The sequence below is a fragment of the Heterocephalus glaber genome, unplaced genomic scaffold (assembly GCF_053883595.1).
Source record: "Heterocephalus glaber isolate CG9 unplaced genomic scaffold, H.glaber_assembly_v1.0 deba00001498, whole genome shotgun sequence".
Lineage (NCBI taxonomy): Eukaryota > Metazoa > Chordata > Mammalia > Rodentia > Bathyergidae > Heterocephalus > Heterocephalus glaber.
In genome coordinates, this window is record NW_028258321.1 from 2,391,817 (window position 1) to 2,416,592 (window position 24,776).

Here is a 24,776-nt window from a genome sequence, read left to right on the forward strand (position 1 = left end):
TGGCCATTAATCCTCCTGAAAATACTCCCTCTTGCTTTAAACACACTTATTACATCATTCTTGCCACTTTCTAAAGCAGTTCTGGAAATCCTCTTTCATGAAGATTTCACAAAGTATGATACAATGTACAGCAACGCTGCTGCCGAGACCATGCAGCAGACCATGCAGGCAGGCCCATGGAAACATCACGTTGTGTCCTCCTGCACCTTATTCACCAGATCTGGCACTGTGCAAATTCTGGCTTTTCCTCAAAGCCAAAATGGCCATGAAAGGTAAATGCTTTGAATTGAATCAGGCCATCAAGCCAACCACAGCAACACAACTAATGACACACACAGAAGGGGACTTCCAGAAGTGCTTCAGAAAGTGGTCAGAACGATAGGGTACAAGTGACTGAGGGAGACGATATTGGCAGGGCATTGATGGCAACGTGTCTTTTATGAAATAAATTTTTAAAATTTAAATATCGATCCATTTTTGATCATACCCCATACTCACATATGTGTCTACTAAATTGTTCATCAAGTATTTGCCAAGTGTCAGTTTTATATGATATACTTTTAAATTCATCAAATTTACTTTGATTTGTGGGAATACATGTTTTGAGTTAAGGAGGGTCTGTACTATACCTGCTTCATATAAAAGTCCAGCCATATGATGTAGAATCACTAAAACCACACAGACTGAAAAATACTTTATTGTATCATGTTATAATGATATATTTGACATCCTCCAGTATACTATGAATATCATTGAGGTAGGAAATCATGTCATTCCTGGTTGCAACTCCAGCACATCTGCTCAAAATGCTAAAAATATTGATAAGAGATAAGTTGAATAAACGTGTGGCTTTGGATAGGCTTCCTCAAGGAGAGTGGCGATAAAGCCTAGAGTTGACAAGAAAAGACTCTTTAAAATTCGAATACTATCCAAAAGATGTTCAAGTCTTCATTGGAAGCCCAGATCTCTTCCTTTATCCACGACTAGTGCATGTCCTGGTTCTGGCATAAGAACATCAATGAAAACGTGGTTAAAACCAGAGCAAAGAAGAGACTTTTTCTCAACAGGAGAAATTCAAAGGAAGGTGCACTGAAGCCAGCTAACAATTTCATGTAAGATAATATGTACCCAAGCCAGATTACTGTCAATTTTACAGGTTTAAGCAATGGAAATCCCTTCCTGCCAGGCACTCTCAATGTTTAGGTAGCAGAAATTGACTCCATACTACAACTCCTTCAAAATCCTTTTTTTTCCCCCATTCCCCTGCCCACCCTTCAACCCCTCCCTATTTACAAAGACTTTAAGAACCAAGAGAGATTATATAAAGCTGCAGATTTCCAAACGTGAATGTCATTATATTGTATACCTAAAATGTACCAATAAAATTAATTTTTAAAAATTCCTGCAGGGTGGCACACCTGAAGGGTTACTCAGAGAACTACCTAACTCTCGAGCTTGGTGGAAAATCCCCTGGTCAGCACCTCAGCCCTGCTGCCTTGAGTGTCCTCAGCACACAGTAAAGGAAAACCCTCATTAGGAACAAGGCAGAGGAACAATTCTGCTCCCTTCTTGGCTCCTTGTGGCACCACCGAGAATGCACATGTGCACAAAGACACATTTGTGCAGCGTTTTTTCCTCCAGAACAAAGATCATTTGATCCAGGACCAACCAAGAGGGTAGTGGATGAATCCATGAAGTTTGCCTAAGAAGCCAAATGTTTTCCAACTATCCATGAATTTTAGGAAGTAAGGCAAAAGCATTTTGCACTGAGATCCAAGCATGCAGTGTGAGGTGGTATCTCCTCCTTGGAGACCCATCCAAGGTGCACATCTTCTGGGCCACTGGTAGGTTTTCAGCAGGAGAACTCAGCTTCAGGGAGAAACCCAGTGCAGGAACCTGTGGGCACCGGATGTTGGGGGAAAGACCTGATCAGTCTTAGGAACTCCACCACTCTGATTTGAAAGGCATTCATTGGAGGGAACTGTCAGCTAGAAGTAGTGTGTGCAAATTGCAGGAGATAATTAAATCTGTTTCAAACAGCTGTAAGAATAAAGAGATGCAATTCTCCACATATTTCCAGGCTTTAAAATTAAATCTGAGGCGAGGGACTAAAATGAAAACTTTGATCTGTATCTCATTGTTTTAATACTTCAATTTACATACAAAGACTGGAACTTAATAAGGGAAATTCATGGTTATAACTTTAGTGAGATTTCACTGTGAAACATGAGGGATGTGTCCTCATTAGACAGATTCATATGATCCCATAATTTCACATTCATTGAATGACTTATGGGGGCAGCAAAGGGCCCACAAGGTGATAAAAGTTCGTAAATACGCCACGATCCTTCCAGCCATCAGATGGTAGAGAAGATGGCTCTGCATTCACCTTTCTACAAAACATTCTCTGCTTTGAATCATGACCCAATTTGAGCTACTTTTTATTCTGGACTTGGAAAGCCTATTCGGAGCAGTTGGAGGTAGCAGTCGTGGGTGGAAGCAAGCTCTCTGGTGACATAGAAGCCTCAGCTGCTTTCTCCTTCCAGTCGAAGGTCTCAGTTGATTTCAATGAGCCCCAAGATTTGCGGCTTTCTGCTGTGTAATTCCTTCCTCCATTCGGCTTTATTCTCTTTGACTCTAACAAGGTAATTGAGCCACTTCATTTCTTTCCCCTTGTCGCTTGAGGCTAAGAAGGAGAAGGAAATGAGCCAGGCAATATAGGTTGTCTTTAGCCAGAGGACTCACGTGTGAGGTACAAGTTGCATTGGTTCACAGCCCTTTCCCGGGCTTCACTTTTCTCTGCCCTCAAAAGTAGTCCACACACTTTGGGACACTGCTGTTCTTTAGGGTCTCGGAGAACAGAAGGCTGGCCCAGAACTTCAGCCAGCCTTCTAAGCAAAGGGAGATATGCCAGGCTCATCACTGAGATTTCCAGTTCACTTCCTGCAGTAGTCTTCATCTTGGATTCTCAGTCTCCGAGCTTGCTTGCCTCAGGCTCTGTCACACTGACAGCCCACTTTTTCCATGTGGATGGTAGTCACCCCCAAATTGGAGTTTCACCCCACTCCGGGGTCCTGGCCCTCCAAGACTTTCTCAGACTCTGGCTGTGAAGCTTAGCACTTATTATCCCAGGATTCTGCTTCAGCAGTTCAGTGCTAGGCCTGACCCATGCCAGTGTGCAGTGGAGACTCTCCATCATGTGACAGTGGCTGCAGAATGAACCCCGTGTCTTCACCTGTGAGTCGAGATTTTTCCAGCAGCCAGGAGAAGTATGGATGTTCAGTAACCCTAATGGCAAGGATGAGAGGATTATAGGAATCCCAGCTCATTTGAACTAGAACTGACAGTGGCATCACTGGGTTGGCCTGTCTTTAATTTACAAATGGAAGAATTGAGATCTGCCTTCATAGTCACAGGACATAGAGGCGTGTCTTCTAACTCCCAGGTTTCGACCTGACTTTTGGGGATGCCTCTTCCCCTTTCAGCCCTGAAAACCTCTTTCAATTCACTTCACTGCTGCCTACCTTGGAGAAGGGGTGAGGCAATCCCCAGGGCAGAAAATCATATATCCATTCCATAGAAGTTGTTGGGTGATTTGGCTAAGTTTGTCAAGTGAAGCTAGATATAAAAATTTGAAAGCTGTTTAAAACCATTGACAGCAAAATCCCAAAACAATATAGTGATGGTAGTGTTGTGCAGGTGATTGTGGTTGTGTGTGTGTCCACATACATTCCCATTTATTAAAATGGTATTCAACAATCTTACTAATGTAATTTCTGGGTGGCAAAATTTTGTGGGATTTTAATTTTATCTTTATGCTTTCATATATGTCCACATTTACCCAATGGGTATATCTTACTTTTCTCTCTTCTTTCTTTTAATAAACCTAACATATTTTTATTATGTAGTTTACTACTAGGAAAAAGTGGTTGCTCAGGTTTATTCCACTACAGTATTCTTAATACTTGTTCAAAAAATACAATTTTTATGTAGCTGAATGTTTTACTTTATGAGTGATTCCAAGAAGTCATTCATAAGCATTTGTGAGATACATGTCATTTGTGTGGTCCCATAGTTTTTCTGCACAAGCCTGCTGATGTAATTCCTGAAGCTACCCACAGTGGTAATAACAGAGCCAAAGTGCTTGATCAAGTAAACTGTCCAGAGTAGGAGTAAAGAAGCTGCAGCTTATGTCATCTATTGGCTTACCCTAGCCAGGTGTTCCACCTCCCCTGTGTGTTTCGGTCCATTCTAAGAGAGGCACCAGATACAGAAGACTTTGAAAGGAAATTTGGAAATGTTTTGTTTGGTCCAATGTAGGAGGTAAACCCCATTTGAAAGCGAAGGATGAAGCCATTTGGTTGAGTTCCTATTGGCAGTTCTGGGTCTGGGCATTAGATTTGGGGTGGGGAGTCGGGATTGGATGTTTAGTTAGGCAGAGCCCATGGTTCAGAGTCCTCAGAGAGGGGCCCGAAACCCCAGCCATCTGCATATTCATGCCTGACAAGAGGTGAAATACCATATGTTTCCAGGTAAACAAGTTCCAATCCATACTCTGGTCTCTCTGGTATCCCGGCCTTGACAGAGCTGGGTTCTTCTGGGAAAACTGCCCCAAACTCTGTGCGTGGTCCTCGTCATTGTGGTGGCTGCTCATCCTTTATGCCAGACCAGCCAAGGACACTGTTGGCCTTGCTTGCAGTGGAGCTCGGGGTCTGCCCTTGGGAGAGACCCCTGCTTTACGAGGCCGACGCTGAGGCAGAATATATTCTACAGTTTTCCACACACCTGAACCTCTGAGAGTCGTGCACAGCTCAGGGTGAAGAGAAACCAATGGGGTGTGTCCCAGACGCAACATGCCAGCCTCTCCATGCAGCCAGGCTGCACCTCTTGAAAGGAAGATCGGAGAGCACAAGGAACCTTTGGGAATGGAAGTTAGGGCAGGTTCCAGAGTCTTTCACGATCTGTCCGTTTATGCTGTGAGAGCTCATCAGTCTGCTGTTATAAATGGCCTCACAGCTCCACCCCGTTTCCTCACTTCGGTGTCTGGTGTTTGTCACGCTCTCACACTACCGGGGTCCTCACAGATGCCCTTCAGCTCCTCAGGTGTTGGTGGAGCCTGTCACCATCTGTCACCATCTGCTGAAGAGTCAGCCCACACTGCAAAGTGCTGCACTTGGTGCCTTTGACCGTTCCATGCTTCTCTGATTAACAGCAACTGGGTGATTTACGAAGAACAGAGCTCTGCTTCTCACTCTGCCAGAGGCTGGCATAAGGGTTGGGGGTTTCTCGTGTAAGGCTGAGGGGTTCCCACGTGTTGAGGACCTCCTTGGAGAATCAGGCCGCCGTGGAAGGTCTACGACAGCACACACCCATGAGACAGAAGGGGCTGAGCTGTGCTTCCTCCAGGACCTGCTTGTTCGGCAACTGACCTTTCTCCTGAGAGCGACCTTTGTGCATCCTGAGAGCAAAGCCCCAGGGCTCCACATTGTTACCTTAGAGATTAAGTTTCCAATGCCTGGACTCTGGAGGGACATTCACAGCGCAGCCCTGTGTGATGCTTCCGGAAGCTGACTTTTCAGCTGAGTGATGCACACTTCAGCACCCGAACAGTTCTGGTGTCTGCGGTGAGGGACCGACCAGTGGGAGCGTGGGGCTGAGTCAAGCAGAGCTTGCTTCAAACTGTTCTTGGGATTCCGAGGAAAGTTAAACGAGTCTGAGTCTTAAATAGTTGAAGGTTAAATGAGATAATATATTGGAAATTAGTTGCTGTTATTCCTGGCACAGTAAACTTTCATCAAGTCTTCTATCTTCTCCTTCAGTGACTCCTTGAGAATGTTCTAGAGCGTACAGCGACCTCCCTTGCTCTCTCGCTAGCCAGAGTTCATTCCTTTTGAGAAAGGAGAATGGGTAGACTTTTTCCCCATGTGCTCACTCTGAGGAGTAATGAAATGCCGTCTTTGAAAGCCAGGGCATGGTGTATGGTAGTTACCATAGTTACCACCTTTCCCACTCCTGAAGCCCTTGGTGATCAGTCTGCTACGACCTGGAGCAGGTTTGACAAGCAGGGGTGGCTGACCCTGCCCTGCCTAAGTGTCAGAAGCCGCAAGCAGAACAGGCTGAGATACATAGCTGGATTTTCCGTCACTCAGTGCTGCTTAATGATATTTTTGTCTTAATCTGTGCTGGAATCTGGGGTCCAGATACCCCAAACCAGAGCTCCACTGTGTTAGCTTCTGACTGTTCCCCCTGTAGCCTATGAGTATTGGCAGTAATGGTAGAGAATGATGCTGAATCCCGCAGTGCTCCTGTCTGGTGATCCACCCCCTTTAAGGTTGGTGGACCTGTTACTTTTCCTGTTTACCCTGGCTCAGTCCTGTGTCCCCACCCTGCCTCTCTCCCTTCCCTCTGCTCCAGGTAATCCGAGCTAAGCCTGGGTTGTACCTGTCAGCGCCTTCTCTATTCCCACACCAATATGCCAGGCTCATAGTGCACATACTGTGTCATTTTTGTTTATTTTTAATAAAAATGGGTTATACTAGTCATTTCTCTGTGGTTTCCCTTGGACGATCTTTAAGCTCCCTCCCAAGGCAAATGTCCCCACCACCTGAATCAGGCCCCATGCAGCTGTGCAGGCCAGGCTCCGCTGCAGGAGTCCCGCTGTCTGCAGCAGCGCTGAATCTGAAATGCACTCAGGGGCGTCTGGGCAGCTGGCATGGGGACCCAGCTGTCAAGGTTTAGTTCTCGTAGCATTTATTTACCTGCTCTTCTCCGGATCCAAGTTACAGGAGCTGATGGTTTCACGTGCCTTTCGCTGCCTGGGTTCACCTTGGCTTCCTTGTGGCCATCTGATGTGTTTGTTTTCCTGTTAGAGAATTGGTGATGCCCTTGTGGGGCCCCCGTGTGGCTCTGCGCCGTGCTGAGGCACATTGGAGCCAGTCCTCTCCGTTCTGACTATTTTACCACCTGTGTAAGGGGTGATAGGCCTGAAGAATCGTAGGTGGTGGTCCACGTCTGCCAGCCTGGATTCAGTTGGAAAAATGATGATTTTTCATTTGTCGGATTGAGGTAACTCAATTATACACAAGAATTCTCCACCTACCGACTAGGAACCCCAGTCATCCCTTGCATTCTCTGTCGTCGTCATGGCTTAGACATAACCTTGTTTCACTGAGGGCAGATGGAAGGCGTGGTATATGGAATTCATGGCAATCCATCCTTAGTTGGAAATGTCTCAGAAAAGGTACGGGGAAAACAGTGGAGTCAGGAGTAAAGTCCAGCAAGGGGAGAAAGCAGAGCCTTATCTTGGATATCACTTTTTTCTCACTCTACAAGATGCAATAAGTGACTTCATGAAAGGAACTCGGAGAGGACTGAACTGTGTTTATAAGTTACGCCAGCAGTGCTTGAAGCTCCCATTTAGACTAACTTTCCAGTTCTCCTCTCGCTTCTGTACCAACTTAAAACACCCTGTGTGTCTCCTTCCTTCACCCTCTGATGTATTTTTTATGTGTGTGATTATTTCAAGTGCATCTTCCTCACTAGGATTGTAAGTTCTTGAAAACACAGACCAATTTGTTAATTTGGTCATTACTTATCTGCAGTGTGTGTGTGTGTGTGTGTGTGTGTGTGTGTGTGTCCTATAAGCCTGACTCTGTAATGGAAGCCCTGGTGCAGTCATCCAAACCTGAAGAAGCTCTGTTCTCTTCCCCACTATGCATCTACCATATGCATAGTGAATGTCATCAGAGTAGAGAATTGAGGATTCTGCAAAGCCAAAAGACTAGCATGACATCCAGATGGACAGAACTTGGGAGTGGCCCTGTGTACTTGACAAGACTTCTGAATCCAGGCCAAGGAAAGGCAGATCATGAATACTGGAGGAAAAGGGCAAAGCAAGACTCAAGCAGTGGCAGCCAGAATTTTACTCTTCCCCACTGTGTCTGTTACTGCTTTTTCACTGGAAGTTGAAGCAGAACTGCCTGAAAATGTGACTTGTGCGTTTTCCCCCAGTCCCCTTGCGGACAGTGGCCCCTGCCTGTGTCTGCTCTGTCCCCACAGATGACCCTCCAGCTGTCCCTCTCAAGCCCGCCAGCCCCCAGCTGTCTCCAGTGGGATCTGCTGTGTGTCTTATGCCATAAATGACCCGCTGTGTCCCTGACACTTGCTCAGACCCTGGCCTCCATAAATGGGCCCCTGCCCTGGGCACTTTTCTGGCCTTGGCCTCCAGCAGATCTGCTGAGAGCAGGAGACCCAGAAGTGCACTCTCCAGAAACAAGCCGAGAGGTTGAGGTCTGCCTGGCTGCCCCAGTGAGGGACACCTTGGCAGATCGGTTGACATTTTTATTTATTAGAGGAGGGAATTTGAGCAATTGTACAACATCTGAACTTGCAGATACTTCTTTGTAGTTTTCAATGGAGTTTCTTTTTTCACCCCAGGGGAGAATTTTTCCTGTGTGTTTACTGAGAGCTGTACTAGTTCTTTCTGAGAATTAGCTGCTCTGTGCCCACACAGTGCTTGGCTGGGCAGAGATTGCGGACTCAGGGACATAGAGTCACGGGATCGGCAATATTTTTCCTCTTTCTGTAAATTAATCTTTTAAATGTCAGCATTTTAAACTTGGCCTTTTCAAAAAACACGGTACCATATAAACCTTACTTAATTGAAAATACATTTCTAGTTCAAAGGTTTTTTTAAAAAAAAAAACAAAACTTTTTGCCTGAAAATGAGAAAGGTAGTTAAAAAAAAGAGCTTGCTAAAGAATGAGGAATGGACTAACTGCATGTGAGGAAAGCTTGCTCTTGCCAATTAGATATAAGCAATTTTGATCCTTGAAAATCTAAATTGTCATCCCAAAGGCCATTTCATTTTAAAGGTCCAGGATTTTATCATATTTTATCTTCTGTTTAGGAATGAAAATATTTAGAATTATTTGATATTAATCAATCTTATAGGAATACTGTAGGGCTCTTACAGATGAGCTTTCAGAGACGCGTGTTTCTATATAGCGTGTTCCAGATGGTTAGTTACCTGGATGTTTCCATGACAACCCTTTGAGGTCAGGTGATAAGGTTTTATTATGCCCATTTCACAGATCTGCTGAGGCCAAAGGAGACTGAAATACTTGCACTGTTCATCCACCTTGTTAATGGCTCTAGGCTTTGAGCCCAGAGAGGCTTCAGTGCTTCACCCTTAGCAGTGTGTTCTGTCTGTAATGAATGGGCCAGAACAGCCCACTTGGACAGACGATGAAAATGCTCCAGACCTCAGCTTCCTTCTGGGTAAAGTGGGTGAACATTGCCTCTTCTTTTCTCCACACTAAAATTCCATGTAGAATAAAATGAATCCTTCTGTTCCTACCGAGTACTGTACTTTAAAAGAATTAACCGTTATCGTAATTGTTCTGATGGTGCTGAGGATTGCACCCAGGCCCTTTACACTGAGCTACATCCCCAAACCTACCCCTTTTTAATTCTTTGAGACCGGATCTTGCTAAGTCAGTAATTTTCCAAGGCTGGGTTCAAACTTGGGATCCTCCTGCCTCAGCCTCCCAAAGTTCTGGGGTTACCAGGATGTGCCACCATGCTCAGCTGGCCGTTCTTTCTCCAGTAATGACAGGGCTGGGTGCAGTGCCCTAGTGGGTAGCAGACAAGGTGTCTTCCTGCCCAGTTAAGAAACCAGCTATAAGGAGGACAATTCAGGGGTCTGGAAGATACTGGAAGTGCTTCCTGGTCACATAGGACGCCGAATATTTGAGGCTGGCTGTAGTGCTTCTAGTCCTGCGGATGACAAAACAGTTAACAAAGTCTTCCGAGGAGCTGAATCTCACAGTGAAACTGGTAAGCAAACTATTACTTTCCCAGCCTCGGCACTGTGGTTAGCTGGCATCCCTGGGGTTTGAGAGCACCAGTCTTAGGGAATCCCTGCCTGCCCTCCATAGTCACAGCAATTCTGTCAGGACAGACAGAGGGCTCCCGCTGTGGGGTGAGCCAGAGGCCAGCCTGTCAGCACCGCCCTCTGAGCAGAGTCCCTCTGACCCTGGGCTGTTTTGCAGGGTGACGTCCAGAGGACGCTCATCCAGTTGGACTTCGGTGATGGCATTGCGGTGTCTTACGTCAACCTGAGCTCCATGGAGGATGGCATCAAGCACGTGTACCAGAACGTGGGCATCTTCCGAGTGACCGTGCAGGTGGACAACAGGCTGGGGTCCGCCAGCGCCGTGCTGTACTTACATGTAACTTGTATGTTATTCCTGCTGTTGGCTTTTGACCTAGCGTGCATAGCGTGCTGTTTTAAAATCTAATGCAGCATTTCCTGTGTAGAGGAAACACCGTGGTTCTCTTTTCTCTCCTTTTTCACAACAAAATGTCTTTCCTGGGCTCCCATCTGTGGATCACTTGATTTTTGCGAGTAGTTTTGAGGGAAGGAGCGTAAACGACAATAAAGAGTCTGCACTCTGGGAAACAGGTCCAGGAAATGCTCAGGCTTCCCCGATCCAGGGCACCATACAGGAGAGGAGACTCAGCACCTCCTGAGTAATGTTGGGTAGACGCTGCGTCATAAATACGCTGAGTGCTTCCCCAGCCGACTGACCAAGGGCTTGTTTCGGTTACTATAAAGATCATTTACTTTCAAATGAAAGGAGCGCCTTTGTCTGAACAGCCGTGTTTGCCTTCCATGTTCCTTGCAGGTGAAGTAAAGGGAGCATTGCCCCGTGCCTGTCCTTTGAACCTGGCCCAAAGAACAAAATAGACACAGAAAATAGCAACTAGACTTTCTACATTAACCATTATGGTCCGGTGAAAGGACAAGACTAGTCAGTGATGCAGGGGAGACTGGTTGCTGAAGGATCCTCATAGTTCAGTAGCACTGCGTTGGACCTGAATCTGTCTCTCCCAGAGACTCGTGAAGGAGGCGCTTCAGGAAACAAGCTCTGGCTCCTTCCGGATTCCAGATTCCTGCCAGGATTCTGTCTGTTTGCCCCTCACTTTCCCTGCTTTGGCTGCACTTTCTTAAGATCGGGCTGCATGTGCCAGCCAGGCTTTACACCACACAGACTCTGCCTGTGTGTAGCTCAGTTCTCACAGTATTCCTGGGAAGTAAACCCTGCTCTGCAGATGAGCTGAGAGTAACTCACTTGAGTGCACGCTCACCTCGTACCGGGCTCAGGTGGCTCCAGAATTCCAGCCCTCAATCTTTAAGTTAGTGTCAGGGCCAATGGCAGCCAGGGCTGGAGGATCCGAGTCTCCACCAGCATGTGCTCTCCCCTCATGTTCTCACAGGAAGGCCGAGGAAGCCTGAGGCCATAGGGCACAGGCCGTGCCATGTTGCCCGGCTCCGTGGGCATAGGCTCCCATCCCTCTCACTGCAACCTGCAAGCCCTAATTCCCTTGCTTATCATACTTAGGGAAGGAATGGTGAACCTTTCAGAGCTTTCAATGATAACAAATGGCCGGCGGCACACATGCCAGAGGTTCCAGCACTGACACGTAGGAGAACAAAAGTGATGATATCATGGGAATAATATGAAATCCTGTCAAGTGCACCACAAACATTAGGTATTAGTAGAGGACAAAACTAGCAACACAAATGGTAGTAACCCCGCTGGGGATGGCTGCCTATCCTGTAGCTTGTCACCCCACAGCTAACCCTACACAGAGAGCTTCACTAAACAGCTGCCCCCTTAGGAGCTACAACCATATTCCCCTCTCACGCATGTACTGCGCACCTACCCTACTCCATATATATGTGAGTTCAGATTTAGAGTCCAGGGGCAGTTTCTGGAGGAAAGTTCTGAGTGTCTCATTGAGTTTTCCATGCCCAGCGTCCTCCACAGCCTGGGTTCTTCTGACTCCCACACGCGGTCTGTCCTGCAGGGTCCCCCACGCCAAGACCTCTCCTTGACCTCACCAAGCTTGGCTCTGCCCCAGACAAGGGGCCACAAAGCCCATGACTTCCAGAAGAAATGAGTTGCTTTGTTCATATGTAATTTTTTTCCCCTCATCAGCCTCATTGATTGGGTGAAATATTTGACACTAACCTTAGTGGGAGATGACCTATAATTGAAAGTCTGCATTCTGATTCCATCTTTTAAACTCCTCTAGGGAGAATCGGTTGGGTAAAATGCCTGCTGTAATGGAACACCCTTCTAAGCCATGCACTGGGGCCAGGAATCAGCGCTGTGTACTATTGTCCTAAAGCAGCATCGTGTATTAAGCTGTTCTTACCTCACGGTCATCTAAACCCCTCACCCTAACAGGCTGAGCAGGTCTTGACAAAGGACCCAGAGCACTTTAGCACACAGACCAATGCTTTATCTCCACCTCTGTGCCATAATGGACGAGTTAGGTCCTTTCTCCCAGATGGAGAAAATGAGAGCTGGAGATGTGCTGTGACTTCAGTGTGCTTCTCTACACCAGGAGGAACTCAGGTTAAGAGCAGCACTGAGTCACACTCTTAAGTGTCTGATATCTACATGGTGTCATGAGTGACTTTTGGTGCCAAATTGTGAGGACACAGAGGAAGGGGGCGGGGATGGCATTAAGGAAAAAGCAACAAAAACCCAAAGCCCTGGACAGTGCCAGGTGTTCTGCTAAGCCCAGATCCTGGCAGAGCCACCGTATCGCTCTGAATCGACATTTACTCTCGGTCAGGTGGATGCACAACTTGCTGCTGAGATTCCATCAAGCAAACTATGCAGCACCCCATGGGCTATTTCCCCATCTTCACACAGCGGCACATACATTCGGCCAAGGGGATTGGTTCTTAGCTGATCCGCCCTCCTCTCTCTTCCACCCCCAGCTTCCCCACCCCACCCCACCTCCCCACACACACACAGCTGCCCACCGCTGTCCAGTAGTGCAGGAAGATGATGGGTTTCCAAATCAGAGGCTTTTCAGTACAAGTTTGCAAAGGTCGTCAGAAACAAACAGAGCCCGCGTTCCAGCTGCAGTGTTTCCAGGAGTGGCCAGTACCCCGTCAGGGTGCCCTTGTAATCTGTTGCAGCCCAACAGCTGGAAATTCCTTGGGGGTACTCTGCACTCTGCACTGCTACTTTGCAGACTAACGAGACACATGATGCATCCAGCTTTGCCTTCAGCTGGGTGGGACAGGATTGGAGGGCACTCAGATTTCTGCTCAGACAGCTGCCCTGTCCTGGCCATCTTGGGGGAGAAGTCATGGTGGATGCTGCAGATTTGCGGCAAGGGAGATGGGAAGAGAGGAGGTGGACATGCTGGTCCTTCCTCAACCGATTTTCTTAGCACAGGGACGGTCTGCAGGTGTCTTTGTGACCCCGCCTTAGAAGGGGGTCCCCGCGGCTGTGGGCAGACATTGCTCATAGGGCAACCTGTCCATTCCTCAGATAATGAGAACACAGTGTTCCTGAGCCCATCTCCGGCCTGCAGAAAGGAGTTCTGGAAGTGTGGCGTCGTCCTGTGCTTTGAAGAGAGCAGTAGTTTTCGGGTGCACACTGAAGTTTGAGGAGCCCAGGCTTAGAATATCCTCCCTGTGGCCCGAGTTACTTTTGCTTGTCCTGGTGGCTTTTATTGCAGCACCTCAGAGGGAGAGCAGTGTCATTCATACGCAGGGTAGAATTAAGTGGGCAGGGGTTTCCAGGATGTAGATGCTAAAGCTGGGCCAGAGCAGTGAGGGTATGTAGCGCACACACACTGTTCAGGTTCACAGAGGTTGGCTGTTTCCTGAAGCACTAGAAAGCTGTTCAGGGAAAGTGAAGCGAACCCTAACTCACACAGTTTCCCGGGTTGTCGCAATGCCTTTCCAGGAAGATTCACACAGTGGCACAGCGCCACCTGCTGTCCATTTTGTGCATCGCAGGCCCCTGTAGGCTTGAGCAACGTTCTGCCCCCAGTTTAGAGCCACTGGCTGACAAGTGACTCTGGGAGGCAGAGTGCAACTTCTGTGTAGGCCAGAGAGGTCTAAAGATGGGCTCCTGGGCTGCAGGAGCCAGGTGTTTTATTCCCTTAGGAGAGGGGTCATGGAATCTGAGAGATAGAGTTCAGACAGGTGTGCAGATGTAATGTGTACCCCGAAAGCATGAGCGTACAGACAGACACGTGTGCCGTGTTTCAGGCCCCAGGAGGCCCAGGCGCCGTGGTCCACTTCGAACCACGCCTTCCCTCCAGCTCTCTGCAGGTGCTCAGTATGGCAGGGCAGCTCCTCCTCCACCTGCCGCTGTGCCTTTCCCAGGGTATTTCGGATCCACTTGGTTGGGCCTCACTTCGTCAGCTGCTGGATCCCATTTCTCCCGAGAGGCCCTCCCGGGCTGCTGGATCAGAACCACACGCTCTCTCCCAACCCTGCGTGCTGTGCTCAGTGCCTCCTTCCCTCAGAAGTCTCTGAGCCCCACCGAGTGCTGGGTGTCCCCACTCCCGGGGTATCATCCAGCATCTGCAGCACTCAGAAACCAGGGAAAGAATGAGGGAACATAATTCGGTGACCGGGTTTCATTTCTGCCACTGCCATAGCGACACACACGCACTGTCCTCACCCTGATGTTCTGACTTCAAAAAACGTATGCTCATAGAGGAGAAAGAAAGACAGCACCCTGACAGAACAGAGGGGGGATCTGCAGCATCGCTCATGTGGCTCTCAACTTCCAACTGACGGGTGGACCTGGGATCGGGAGCCAGTGGAAGAGTCAGGGAAGAGGGGCCGAGCTGGCAGGGGCCAGGGGTGAGGAGGATGAGCAAAGGGCTGCATTTGCACACACATACACACTACGAGTGTGCAGCCCTTTAACACGAGCGGACAGTGGAATAACTGCTCGTGCAATGAGTCTTCGGGACACTGTGCACCCCCGCCCCACACGGCTTCTCTAAGTCCACGATCCCAGTTTGTCACCCAGCACGGAAACTCCTGGGAAGAGCTTGTCTCTCCCCCGCGGTCTGATGCTGTGTCTGTCCAGTGAAAGACTTCGTCGGCCTTGTGTACAGCTTCAAGCTTTAAACATCTGGGACTGAGGTTTAGGCGGGATGGACAGCCTATGAAGGAAGTGGCCGGACGCAGGGCCACAGTTGACACAGGGAAGGCACAGGGTGGGGTGGACTTCCCTGGGGATGGCCGCAGGGGAGCCGGGTTCTGTCAGAGCAGGGCCCTGACGCCTCCCGCGCCTCTCTCTCCTGTCCAAGGTCCCCTGGAGCACGTGCACCTTTCCCTTCCCTTCGTTACCACAAAGAACAAAGAGGTCAACGCGACGGCAGTGCTGTGGCCCAGCCAGGTGGGAACCCTCACCTACGTGTGGTGGTACGGAAACAACACGGAGGTGAGTCTGCCCCGGCCGGCACGGGCAATGGAAGCCCAAGGCCAGGGCCGGGGAACAAAGCAGGACGGAAAGTTCCTGCAGGGCCCAACGTGGAGGGCGGCCTGGCTTCAGGGCAGGAGGGTGCTGTGCCCAGCCCGATCCTCCCGCATCTCTGCATCTCCGCCCGCCCCTTGGGCTTCTCTTTGCGCGGAGCCTCAGTGGCAGCCACAGCTCCACACGGTATCTAAGCTGTAGCTCCCAGGGCCCTAACGGGGCTCTGGGATGAGGGTCGAAGGTCCTTGGCTGGTCCCTGACCACGTGCCCTGCCTGGAGGGCGAGGGGGTGAAGTGCGTTCTTGGAAGCCTTTGAATCAGACAAGAGAGGAAGTGGTCACCAGGAAGAAAAAGGCAAATGAGCAGCAGACAGGAAAAGGAAGCCATGTGTGTCCGTAACAGTTCCTTACCCCGCCTCAGCACACACACACAGACACAGACACACACACACAGACACACACAGGCACACACACACAGACAGACACAGACACACACAGACACACACAGACACACACACACAGACACATACACACAGACACACAGACAGACACAGACACACAGACACATACACACAGACACAGACACACAGACACAGACACACACAGACACACACAGGCACACACAGACACACAGACACAGACACACACAGACACACACAGACACAGACACACACACACACACACTGCCTCCACAGGCACGCTGAAGCAGATGGGCCAAGTCTTTAGGACAGTTTCACATGTTATGTTTCCCCCAGCCAGTCCCCGTGCTCAAAAGTCACCTGTAATTTTTAAACAACTCCAGACCCTTAAACCTCAGTTACTCAGCCCTTCCTTCCACCCAGGGAAGCGGAAGTGGTCTGCACGGTCCCGCCCCTTGCAGCCCCTTCCTACAAAGGCAGAACCCAAGGCTTTCTGATCTCCACGTTGCCCTTTCGTTCCTCCACGAAAGGGCTGGTTCCGCTGGGGCTCACTATGTGCTCAGACGCCAACTGTCCGCAGGGCAGTAGGACAAAAGCCCCGCGGCACCCTCCCCAGAGGCCCCATCTTCCGGCCTTGCTTCCTCTGCGCAGCCTGGCCTTCAGGTGCACGGCGTCTCCTTTTGTAGAAGCGCATTTCTGCTCTAGGGCTGAAGTGCAGCTGTACCTGGAGGCATGCTTTTTGCACACCTGGCAGCAGAGGCCTTGGGCAGCCAGACCCGCCGCCAGCCTGCCAGTGAGAAGGAGCTCTACCAAAAGAAAGCCTCGTTGTTTCTACTGAAGCTACATGTGCAGTCAGCCCATTGGGTCCATTCTTCACAGCGGAAGGGGAGACATCAGTGTGACTTCCTGAAAGCCAGTGCTAGAAGGGAAACACCCCACCAGCTTTTTCCTGTGTCTCCTATTGTTTAAATTTTCTTTTCTTATTTAAAATAAAACCAAATTCTCAACAGACCCTATTGAGAAGACTTCTTATACTGGGCTTTTGTTTTGCCTCTGCCATGTAGGAAGTGAGGTGTATTTTTATTTTAAAACTAATTAATATGGAAAAAGTGTGACCAGTGAGTCTAGGGAGGTCAGTAGGTGAATAATGTTTTCTTCCTGGACTCTGACATCTGATTGCATTATGGCCACCACTCCCTCAATCCACGATCCACAGTGTAGTTAGCAGTGGTTTTCTTAGAGTCAGCCTTTGGGAATGTGTCCATGGTGCCTCTCAGAGGAAGCCCGTGCCCGAGGCCGCTTCTGTCTAACTAGTGTCCAGTGTTGGCATCCAGGGTTTCTGCATTCCTTGTAATTTTGTGTAAATGCTACACCATTCGGAGGAATACCCAGTGGTGCATAGATTTCAGTGGCCATTGTTAAACTTGGATTAATACAAGCCCCGTGGTGTTCTCATTTGATCTGGGCGGTTTCTTGAGTTAAGGATCTGCTTCACATGAGTAGATTATGTAGAAAGAGAGGCTTGTGTCTCACCAACAAGCAGGACCTACTGATCTGCCCACCCCTGAATCGGAATGATAGAAGGATGGAGGAGACACATCCCCAAGGAATGGGCAGAATCACATGGGGCCATGGTTGTAAGAGGCAGCTTCCTTTCTGTCCTGGACTCTAGACAAGAGGAGCCATAGAAAGTCCCTCTCTGCTGCCTCAGCAAGGGCCTCTGTGCAGTTATTATGAGCTTGTAGGTGGCTCAGGGCAGTCACTGTTTCACCCGTAAATGTGTCTTGTTCATGTTAGCCCTTGATCACCTTGGAGGGAAGCATATCGTTCAAGTTCACTTCAGAGGGAATGAACACCATCACAGTGCAGGTCTCCGCTGGGAATGCCATCCTGCAGGACACGAAGACCATCGCAGTGTATGGTGAGCGCCCACCCTTGCTGCCCTGTGCTGGGAGGCTGTCCACAGCATGGCGCTAGAGGCTTTCTGAACCTTCACTGGAGAACAGGGACAGCGTTTGAGGAAGAGCTGAGATAGGTCTGGCTTCCTCCTTAGAGTAATATGATTGACCAACAAAACGAGTCACAGGACCCTGGGAGAGTGTGTTTTGTTTTCTTTAAGTCTAGTGCAGGTAGACTGTTTGCTCATTCACCTCAGGTAGGGTAGACTGAGTTTTCATCTCGAGGGCTGCTTCATGTCTCTAGAATGTGGGTGGTGTTTGAATAGATAAAACCAGTGTGAAAGAAAATGCCTAGTTCTGAAGCTTCCTTGAAAAGTTCAACTTTAAAAAAAAAAATCTTTCAGGGCTGGGGATTTAGCTCAGTGGTTTCGCCGCCTGCTGCACAAGCACAAGGACCCAAGTTCAATCCCTGGTACCAAAAAAAAAATAATCTTTCATTATCTAAATACTTTTTAAATCTCTTGCATAAATTTGTATTGCACACACACACACACACACCCCAATATACCTCTGCTTGACTAAGAGCGATGGGAGGGTCACAGCAACCGGATGTCGTGGTCATAGACTGAACATTGGTCTAAACACACCTGTGCAGAACAACTTTGTGATCAGCTGGGGAAATTGAATACAGCTGGAGAATTAGGTGGAATGAAAATTTACTCAAATAGAAAGGAAAGATCGTTCCCTGAAAATGAAAAGTAAAATGATTTATACAGAATTTTGGTAGTTTGTTTTTTTTTTTTCCATAAAAGCTATTCAGATGGATAGGAACCGCATTAGTAGTAGATGGTAAAAATGAAAGTGTCCATCATTCCTATAGAAGTGGTAGGACCACGTTGCTGTTGTTCGTTTACCACGCTGCTAATCGATGTGCATTATATTTCCTCCACCAGAGCAGAATCAGTGATACTCACAGAGATGATCAGTGATTGATAAAACAGAAACAGGGTGACCGGTGTGATGCACAGCCTCTAATATAAGAATCTGCAGAGTGTGTGTCCACCAGCTCCTCAGCACTGTGAGAAGGTCCACACGCTTCCTAAATCCCTCTTTGTCATTGGTAATGTCACCATCCCTATGGAAACACTGGACAGGCTTCAAAGAATTGCTTATTAAATAAGTAAATGCATACATAAAGGAGAGCCTTCACATAATTTAATCATTTATTTAATTAATAAACATTCACTAACTAAATGACCCATAGAGAGTAATGGGAACTCTGATGAATGCGAGGCACTGCCCTGAAGGCAGGAACAGAGTCCTCATCTTCCAGAGCTTATCTTCCACTTTGGGAGAAATACAATGGAAACAAACGAAAAGATCAAATAACACTAACTACGGAGAAGAAAAATGGGACAGGGTGCAGGACGCAGGCCTCGGGCCCCGGCCAACCCTCCCTGGACTGGGGACACTGCCCCTGACTTGGGCGCAGGGCCCCGGGTACCATGGTGCCCGAGGGTCTCAGGCTGCCGGCTTCCTCCCCACTGCCTCCCGCAGACAGCTCTGCTCATAAAGCCATTGCCCTTCATCGCCCTCCTGCATCCTGAGCGCCCAGACTAACTCAGGGGCTGCAGAAACAAAATGACAGAGTCCCTGCTCCAGGACCTTAAAACTCCATTAAAGAAGACTTTCACACAATCAAAAGATAACAGTAGAAGAGCTACAATAATAATAAATGTCGGTTAAATATCAGTATATACTCATGTAATTATTATTAGACAGAATTGACTGATAATGGAAGTCTGTATACGCAGAATAGTGCTATGAAAATGTGTGCCATGGGAAGAACAGTCAATCCGAGAAAACTTACTAGAATTTGAATGTTTTTACACATGAACAGTGGGTGGTGAGCATTAAAGTAGAGGAAGAGGTTGAGCAAAGAACCTGGGGCCGTAAACCTGCCATGCATTCAGGGGCCTCAGAACAGTCTCCCTGCAGGCACAGCACACAGGGTCTGGAGCTGGGATGATGCCGAGTCTTCAGAGCCGGGGATCAGGGCCTCAATTTAGACGATGAGGAGGAGCTGCTGAGGTAACAGGGAGAGCAGGGTGAAGTGGTCTTTCAGAAAGAAGAGTCTGTGGTGGGTGTGGTGGCAAGGGCCCTCCCTGAGAGCGCTGCATCCAGACGGGATGATTTAGCTCGGAGTAATCCACCTCCTGTCGTGTTCCAGAGGAGTTCCGCTCCCTCCGCCTGTCCTTTTCTCCAAACCTGGACGACTACAACCCGGACATCCCCGAGTGGAGGCGGGACATCGGCCGTGTCATCCAAAAGTCCCTGGTGGAGGTGAGTGTCCGGGGTCTCTTCTCGGGCTTGGACGCCTGGCCGCTTTCCTGGACCAACTTCCTGGGGAGGAGCCAGAGGAGCGGGGCTCCTGGAAGCCTGGCCCGGGCCCTGCAGCCCCAGGGAGGTGGGGGCGACAACTGCGTGGTCCTTGCTGCCTCTGCGGCTTGCTCTGCTCAGAGGAGGAGGACAGCGACCCTCGGCTCAGAGTCGCACGGCAGCGGTCACAGCTCGCCCTGTCGTCACTGTGCCATCAGCCATTGTGCATCTGCGGGAAGGGACACGGCCTGCTGTGTCCTGGAGGGAGACTAACTAGGAAGAGCGGCCCGGTCCCCACTGTCACAGGAGGACAGAGCTGGATGCGAGCGCTGGGGCCGTGACGCTTCATCCTACTTCTCTTGGAGACATTCTTTCCGTGAAAGAAGCCATGATCATCCCCTGTGTGTGGAAGTGACTTCAGGTTCAGAGGAGGAATTTTCCCAAACTTTCACAGATAACGGGTGATAGAGCTGAGAAATTGAAGTCAAGAGCCTGGGTCTAAAATCTGGGTATTTACGATGCGATTTAACCTCCTATGCCTCGGAAGTGTCCAGGCAAATACCAAGGCGGGTGTCACCCTCTCCGTGCAGATGCCGCTGATAACTGGAGAAGGCGCCTTTCCGGGCGAGCACTTCTCCCCTCCCCATTCTGCCTCCGTGAGACAGCGGAGAAACTGGCTGCTCGTGAGGCTGCTGGGTCCGAGTGTAAAACCCAGGACAGCAGAGATGCACTGACCCCCTACAGGATCTGCTAAGCCCCAGAGGAAAATCAGTTTAGTTTTCTATACATTCTCTCTGCTCCCAGTGCCACTTCATACCAAATGACAGTGGAACAGGGCCGCTCAGATGCCCCCTGCTGGAGAGGAGAAGGCTCATGCAGCCCCAGGGCGGGCCTGGTCACACTGTGACCTCTGCTGATATCACTTAGGCCTTACAGCGCTCCAGGCCCTCCTCTTAGTGCATGCATTATTTATCCACATTTAATCCACAGAACCTCCAGTATTGGCACTGTGCTCATACCCATTTCATCGGTGAGGAAACCCAACCAAGAGACATCAGCTAGCTTGCCCAGTCCGGGCAGAAGTCAGACCGTGGAGCTCAAGATCTTGATTTTGGGATTTCCTAACCATTCTAGTCTATTCCTCTCCTTTGTGTTTTTACAAGGGGAAAGGGGATGGGTGGGATATTGGGATGAGGAGAGGGTATTTTCAGGCGCTACCAAATAACTGCTGTCTCTTCAGTTTTTACGGCCACGTAGGATGTTACAATAGTTCGTCTTCGTGGCCACCAGGAGGTGCAGCTCCTAGACTACAAGACTAATTGCAGTAGGCCTGTGGCCTTGGAGCTGTCCCTGGGCTGACACCTGGTTTCTCTCCCCTGCTATCTGAGAGAGAGCTCATGCACTGCGATGAACTCCCTGCCTGTCTCCTGCAGTTCTAAGCACCCACATCCCTATAGGTCTCCTGGACAGCTGTCCAGCTCCCCCAGGCAATTTATCAACCAGGCGTTAACTCAGCAGTGACCAGTCTTCTGGGATGATTTTCCTCTATACTCATTGCCTATACCCACCTCCCCACCAGCTGTGCAAGGGCTGGAAATTACTGCTCATCAATATTTCTCGGCCAAAGCATATTCTGATCAGCTAAATGCAGAATCAGTGCTGAGGCTCAACATCCTCAGCAGAGGTGATGGTAGTGTGAGGAGCAGAGGACTGGGGGAAGTGTTTAATACCTTCCAGTTTCCCCGGACCGCTGGAGACCCGATCCCAAGTGCAGCTGACCCAGCCCCTAGTCTACAGCAGCCCACCCTGTCCTGAGGTGCCTAATGACACTTTTTAAGTCCCACAGAGCCACTTCGCCAAGTGTACCCCCATAGCCCTGACAAGAGGTACAGCTTACAGCCAGCTTGTCGGTAGGTTTCTGCCTATTCATTTTGTGACAGAATTTGATACAAAATTTGCTGCTATGCCCTTATCAAATCGGCTTCTACTGTTTATAAGTCACAAAGACATCTTAGATTGAATGTCGTTTCATCAACATTTGTGTGTATGAGGATGCTTTGAACTCAATCTCTGAGTTTAAAGTCCAGTAGGAACATAAGACAGTTGTACAGGAGCTGGCACTGGTGTCAGGAGAACAGGGGCGTTGACACTGGTGTCACCATTGTTGGTTCCACAGTTGTGCCGAGCTTCGTGTGTCTCACAAGGCTCTTCCTAAATGGCTCTGAGTTGCTGTCTACAGCTCCCATCTTTCCTGGAGCAGGAGAAAGATGCAGCACCCACATCCACATTCAGGGAGGTGAATCAGGAGGTGGTAGTGTAGCTGCCTCCTGGAGCCAGGAGGCCCATGTGAACCTCCAGGGCTCAGAAAGGCTGATTTTGGGCACAAGATTGGATGTCTATGCAGGAAGCAGCTAGTAAGATCATCGGTGTAGACATCATCTGTTCAGGGTCTCATGCATGACTAGAGAGAAGGCCCAGTGTCAGGTGCATGGTTCCAGGTAGGGTATCTGGGAGAGGCCTGCTTCCTGTTGCCTAAAATGCGGAAGGAAGATTTTTAAGGGTAAAAATGAGAACTTAGCTTTGGGATATGTTTGTTAGCAGTCCAACAGAAACCATTAAGTGGTATCCTGACCCACCATGAAGAGGGATTATTGATCCGAGAGTCCCCTAGAGAAAGCACTCAGAGGAGTAAGTTCAGTACACAGCAGGTGAAAAGACAGAGGAAGTTCTTGAGTGCCAGGGAAGTGAGCGAGGCCCAGTGAAGGGCTCTGATGCTTCATGCAGTGGGGTGGGTCATGAGGTTGGAATTTGGAGCAGCCTGTTCGGTAGGTGACCTGGATGTGCTGGTGGCTGGGAAGAGGGACTCCAGTGGGGTAGGGAAGGGGAAGCCAGGTTGGCAAGTGTGGATGGTAGAGGTCAGTGGGAGAAGGTCATCTCCTTGGCATGGCCCACCGACTGTAGTCCTCTAGGAAACAGAGCTGGGATTCCATTCCCAGCGTATGTGCTCCTGCGTAACTCATTTTCGTCTCCAGAGTGCTCCCTAAAAAGGCACACGTTGCTGTTATCCCTGCTTTTGTTTAAGGAAGGCAGACACAGAGAAGCTGGCCACCCGGGTGAAGCCGGCCAGCGCTACCTCAGCCTGTGTGCCTCCGAGCCGAGCCTGCAGGTGTAGCCCAGCACTGCCTCTCCTGGCCTTCCTGCCCGGAGTCCCCACATGTGGTCCCTTCTCATTGGTCCCTCCTCATTGGTCCCCCCTCGGGGCTCACCCAAACCTCTGTCTCCTCCTCAGGCTACTGGAGTCCCGAGCCAGCACATCCTGGTGGCCGTGCTGCCTGGCCTGCCCACTGCTGCGGAGCTCTTTGTTTTGCCCTATGAGGACCCAGCGGGAGAGAGTGGGAGGTCCCCAGAGGGCCTGGAGCAGGTGAGTCCCTCTGGAGTGTCAAGCAGCTTCCCTCTGCAGTGTGAGCCAGGCCCACCACGCAGCCATGCCGAGGGATCTTGGGGAGTCTGGGTTTGAGGCAGAGGGGAGCATCTGTCTGGGGAGTCTTTGTCTTTCTGGTTTTCCATTTCTCACATACTCTGGTGACCTAACTGCAGCCTCCCCAAAACACAGAGAGGGCGTCGTTTACCATACACAATGGCAGAGAGATGCACACGGGGCTCACTGTGAACTACATACATCTGTGTGTGCCAGGGGAAAGTGTCCAATGTAAGCAGGTGGCGAATGGCACATAGATGAGGAACCCATGTATACCTCACTTGCCTACTTTCTTCAGGAGGGTGTGCGGGCTGGGGTTTAGCCCTTGGCCAGCCTGTGGGAGGCCCTGGGCTTGATCCTCAGCGCCAAAAAGAAATACGTCACCAGGCAACCCGAATAACATATGCGTTGTATTTTTCTTAAGAGGTATGAGTTTTATACAGATCATTAATCGTTCAAACATCACCATGTTAAGAAACTTTGGTTTGTATTCATAATAAAATGAGTGACATTGACTCTGATCACCTGCAAGGCTGTGTGAGGATCCAGTTTCCCCTCCTCTGCTGCTTCTGGAGTATTACAGTACCCTTGTATGCCCGTGTGCATGTGTGCATGCATGTGATTGTGTGTGTATGTGTGCACACGTGCGTATATTTCTCTCTCCCTCCTTCCTACTTTGTGTTTTTTCTAATTTCTCTCATTTTAGCTTCCAAGTCTCTCCTGTATCTATAATGGGGATTATGATGTTCTTTGTCCTCATCCATTCAGTTGAAATGATTACCAGTCTTGGTCTGTTGTTCCTTTAGAAAGCTAATGATTTTGGCTTCTCAGTTCTTCTAGGAACATCGATTTTAAAAGGGATTCTTCTCAACCACTAAGTAAGTACAGGATATGGAGTAGGTGGGGCTTTTAAATTTGCTTTGCGTAAACCCCTAGTCCAGGTTGAGGTCTTTAGTTCTTCCTGAAGACATGAAAATCTCCATATTAACAGCAGCCCCAAACTACAGCCTGGCTCACCTCCTGCACACACACCCTCCCTTCAGCTGCAGTTTTCTCTCCTGCTGGAGAACTCATAACTCTGATTTTCTCCATGCGCAGGTAACGAGGGACACGGTTGTCTCCCAAGCCCCATTGAACCCCACTTCCGAGTAGAGTTCAGTGGGAGGGTGGCAGTGGGTGACACAGTGAAATTGCTTCTGAGCTGACCCCTACTCCCGGGCTGGGCTTTCCATCACATTCTGCAATTATTATCCACACTGTCATTTAGTAAGAGAAAAAATGATTTTTTTT

At 49.2% G+C, this 24,776-nt stretch overlaps 1 protein-coding gene across 7 annotated transcripts in view; it reads left to right on the plus strand.

Moving 5' to 3' along the window:
• Nucleotides 1–24,776, plus strand: part of Sorcs1 (sortilin related VPS10 domain containing receptor 1) — a 470,258-nt gene that overhangs the window by 416,429 nt on the left and 29,053 nt on the right. For all 7 annotated transcript variants that reach the window (XM_021245560.2, XM_087185724.1, XM_013066085.3 and 4 more), the window contains exons 19-23: nt 10,053–10,239; nt 15,148–15,281; nt 17,529–17,652; nt 19,860–19,972; nt 23,298–23,429. In XM_021245560.2, coding sequence (XP_021101219.2) covers nt 10,053–10,239; nt 15,148–15,281; nt 17,529–17,652; nt 19,860–19,972; nt 23,298–23,429 — 690 coding nt within the window. The remainder of the gene's footprint in view (nt 1–10,052; nt 10,240–15,147; nt 15,282–17,528; nt 17,653–19,859; nt 19,973–23,297; nt 23,430–24,776) is intronic.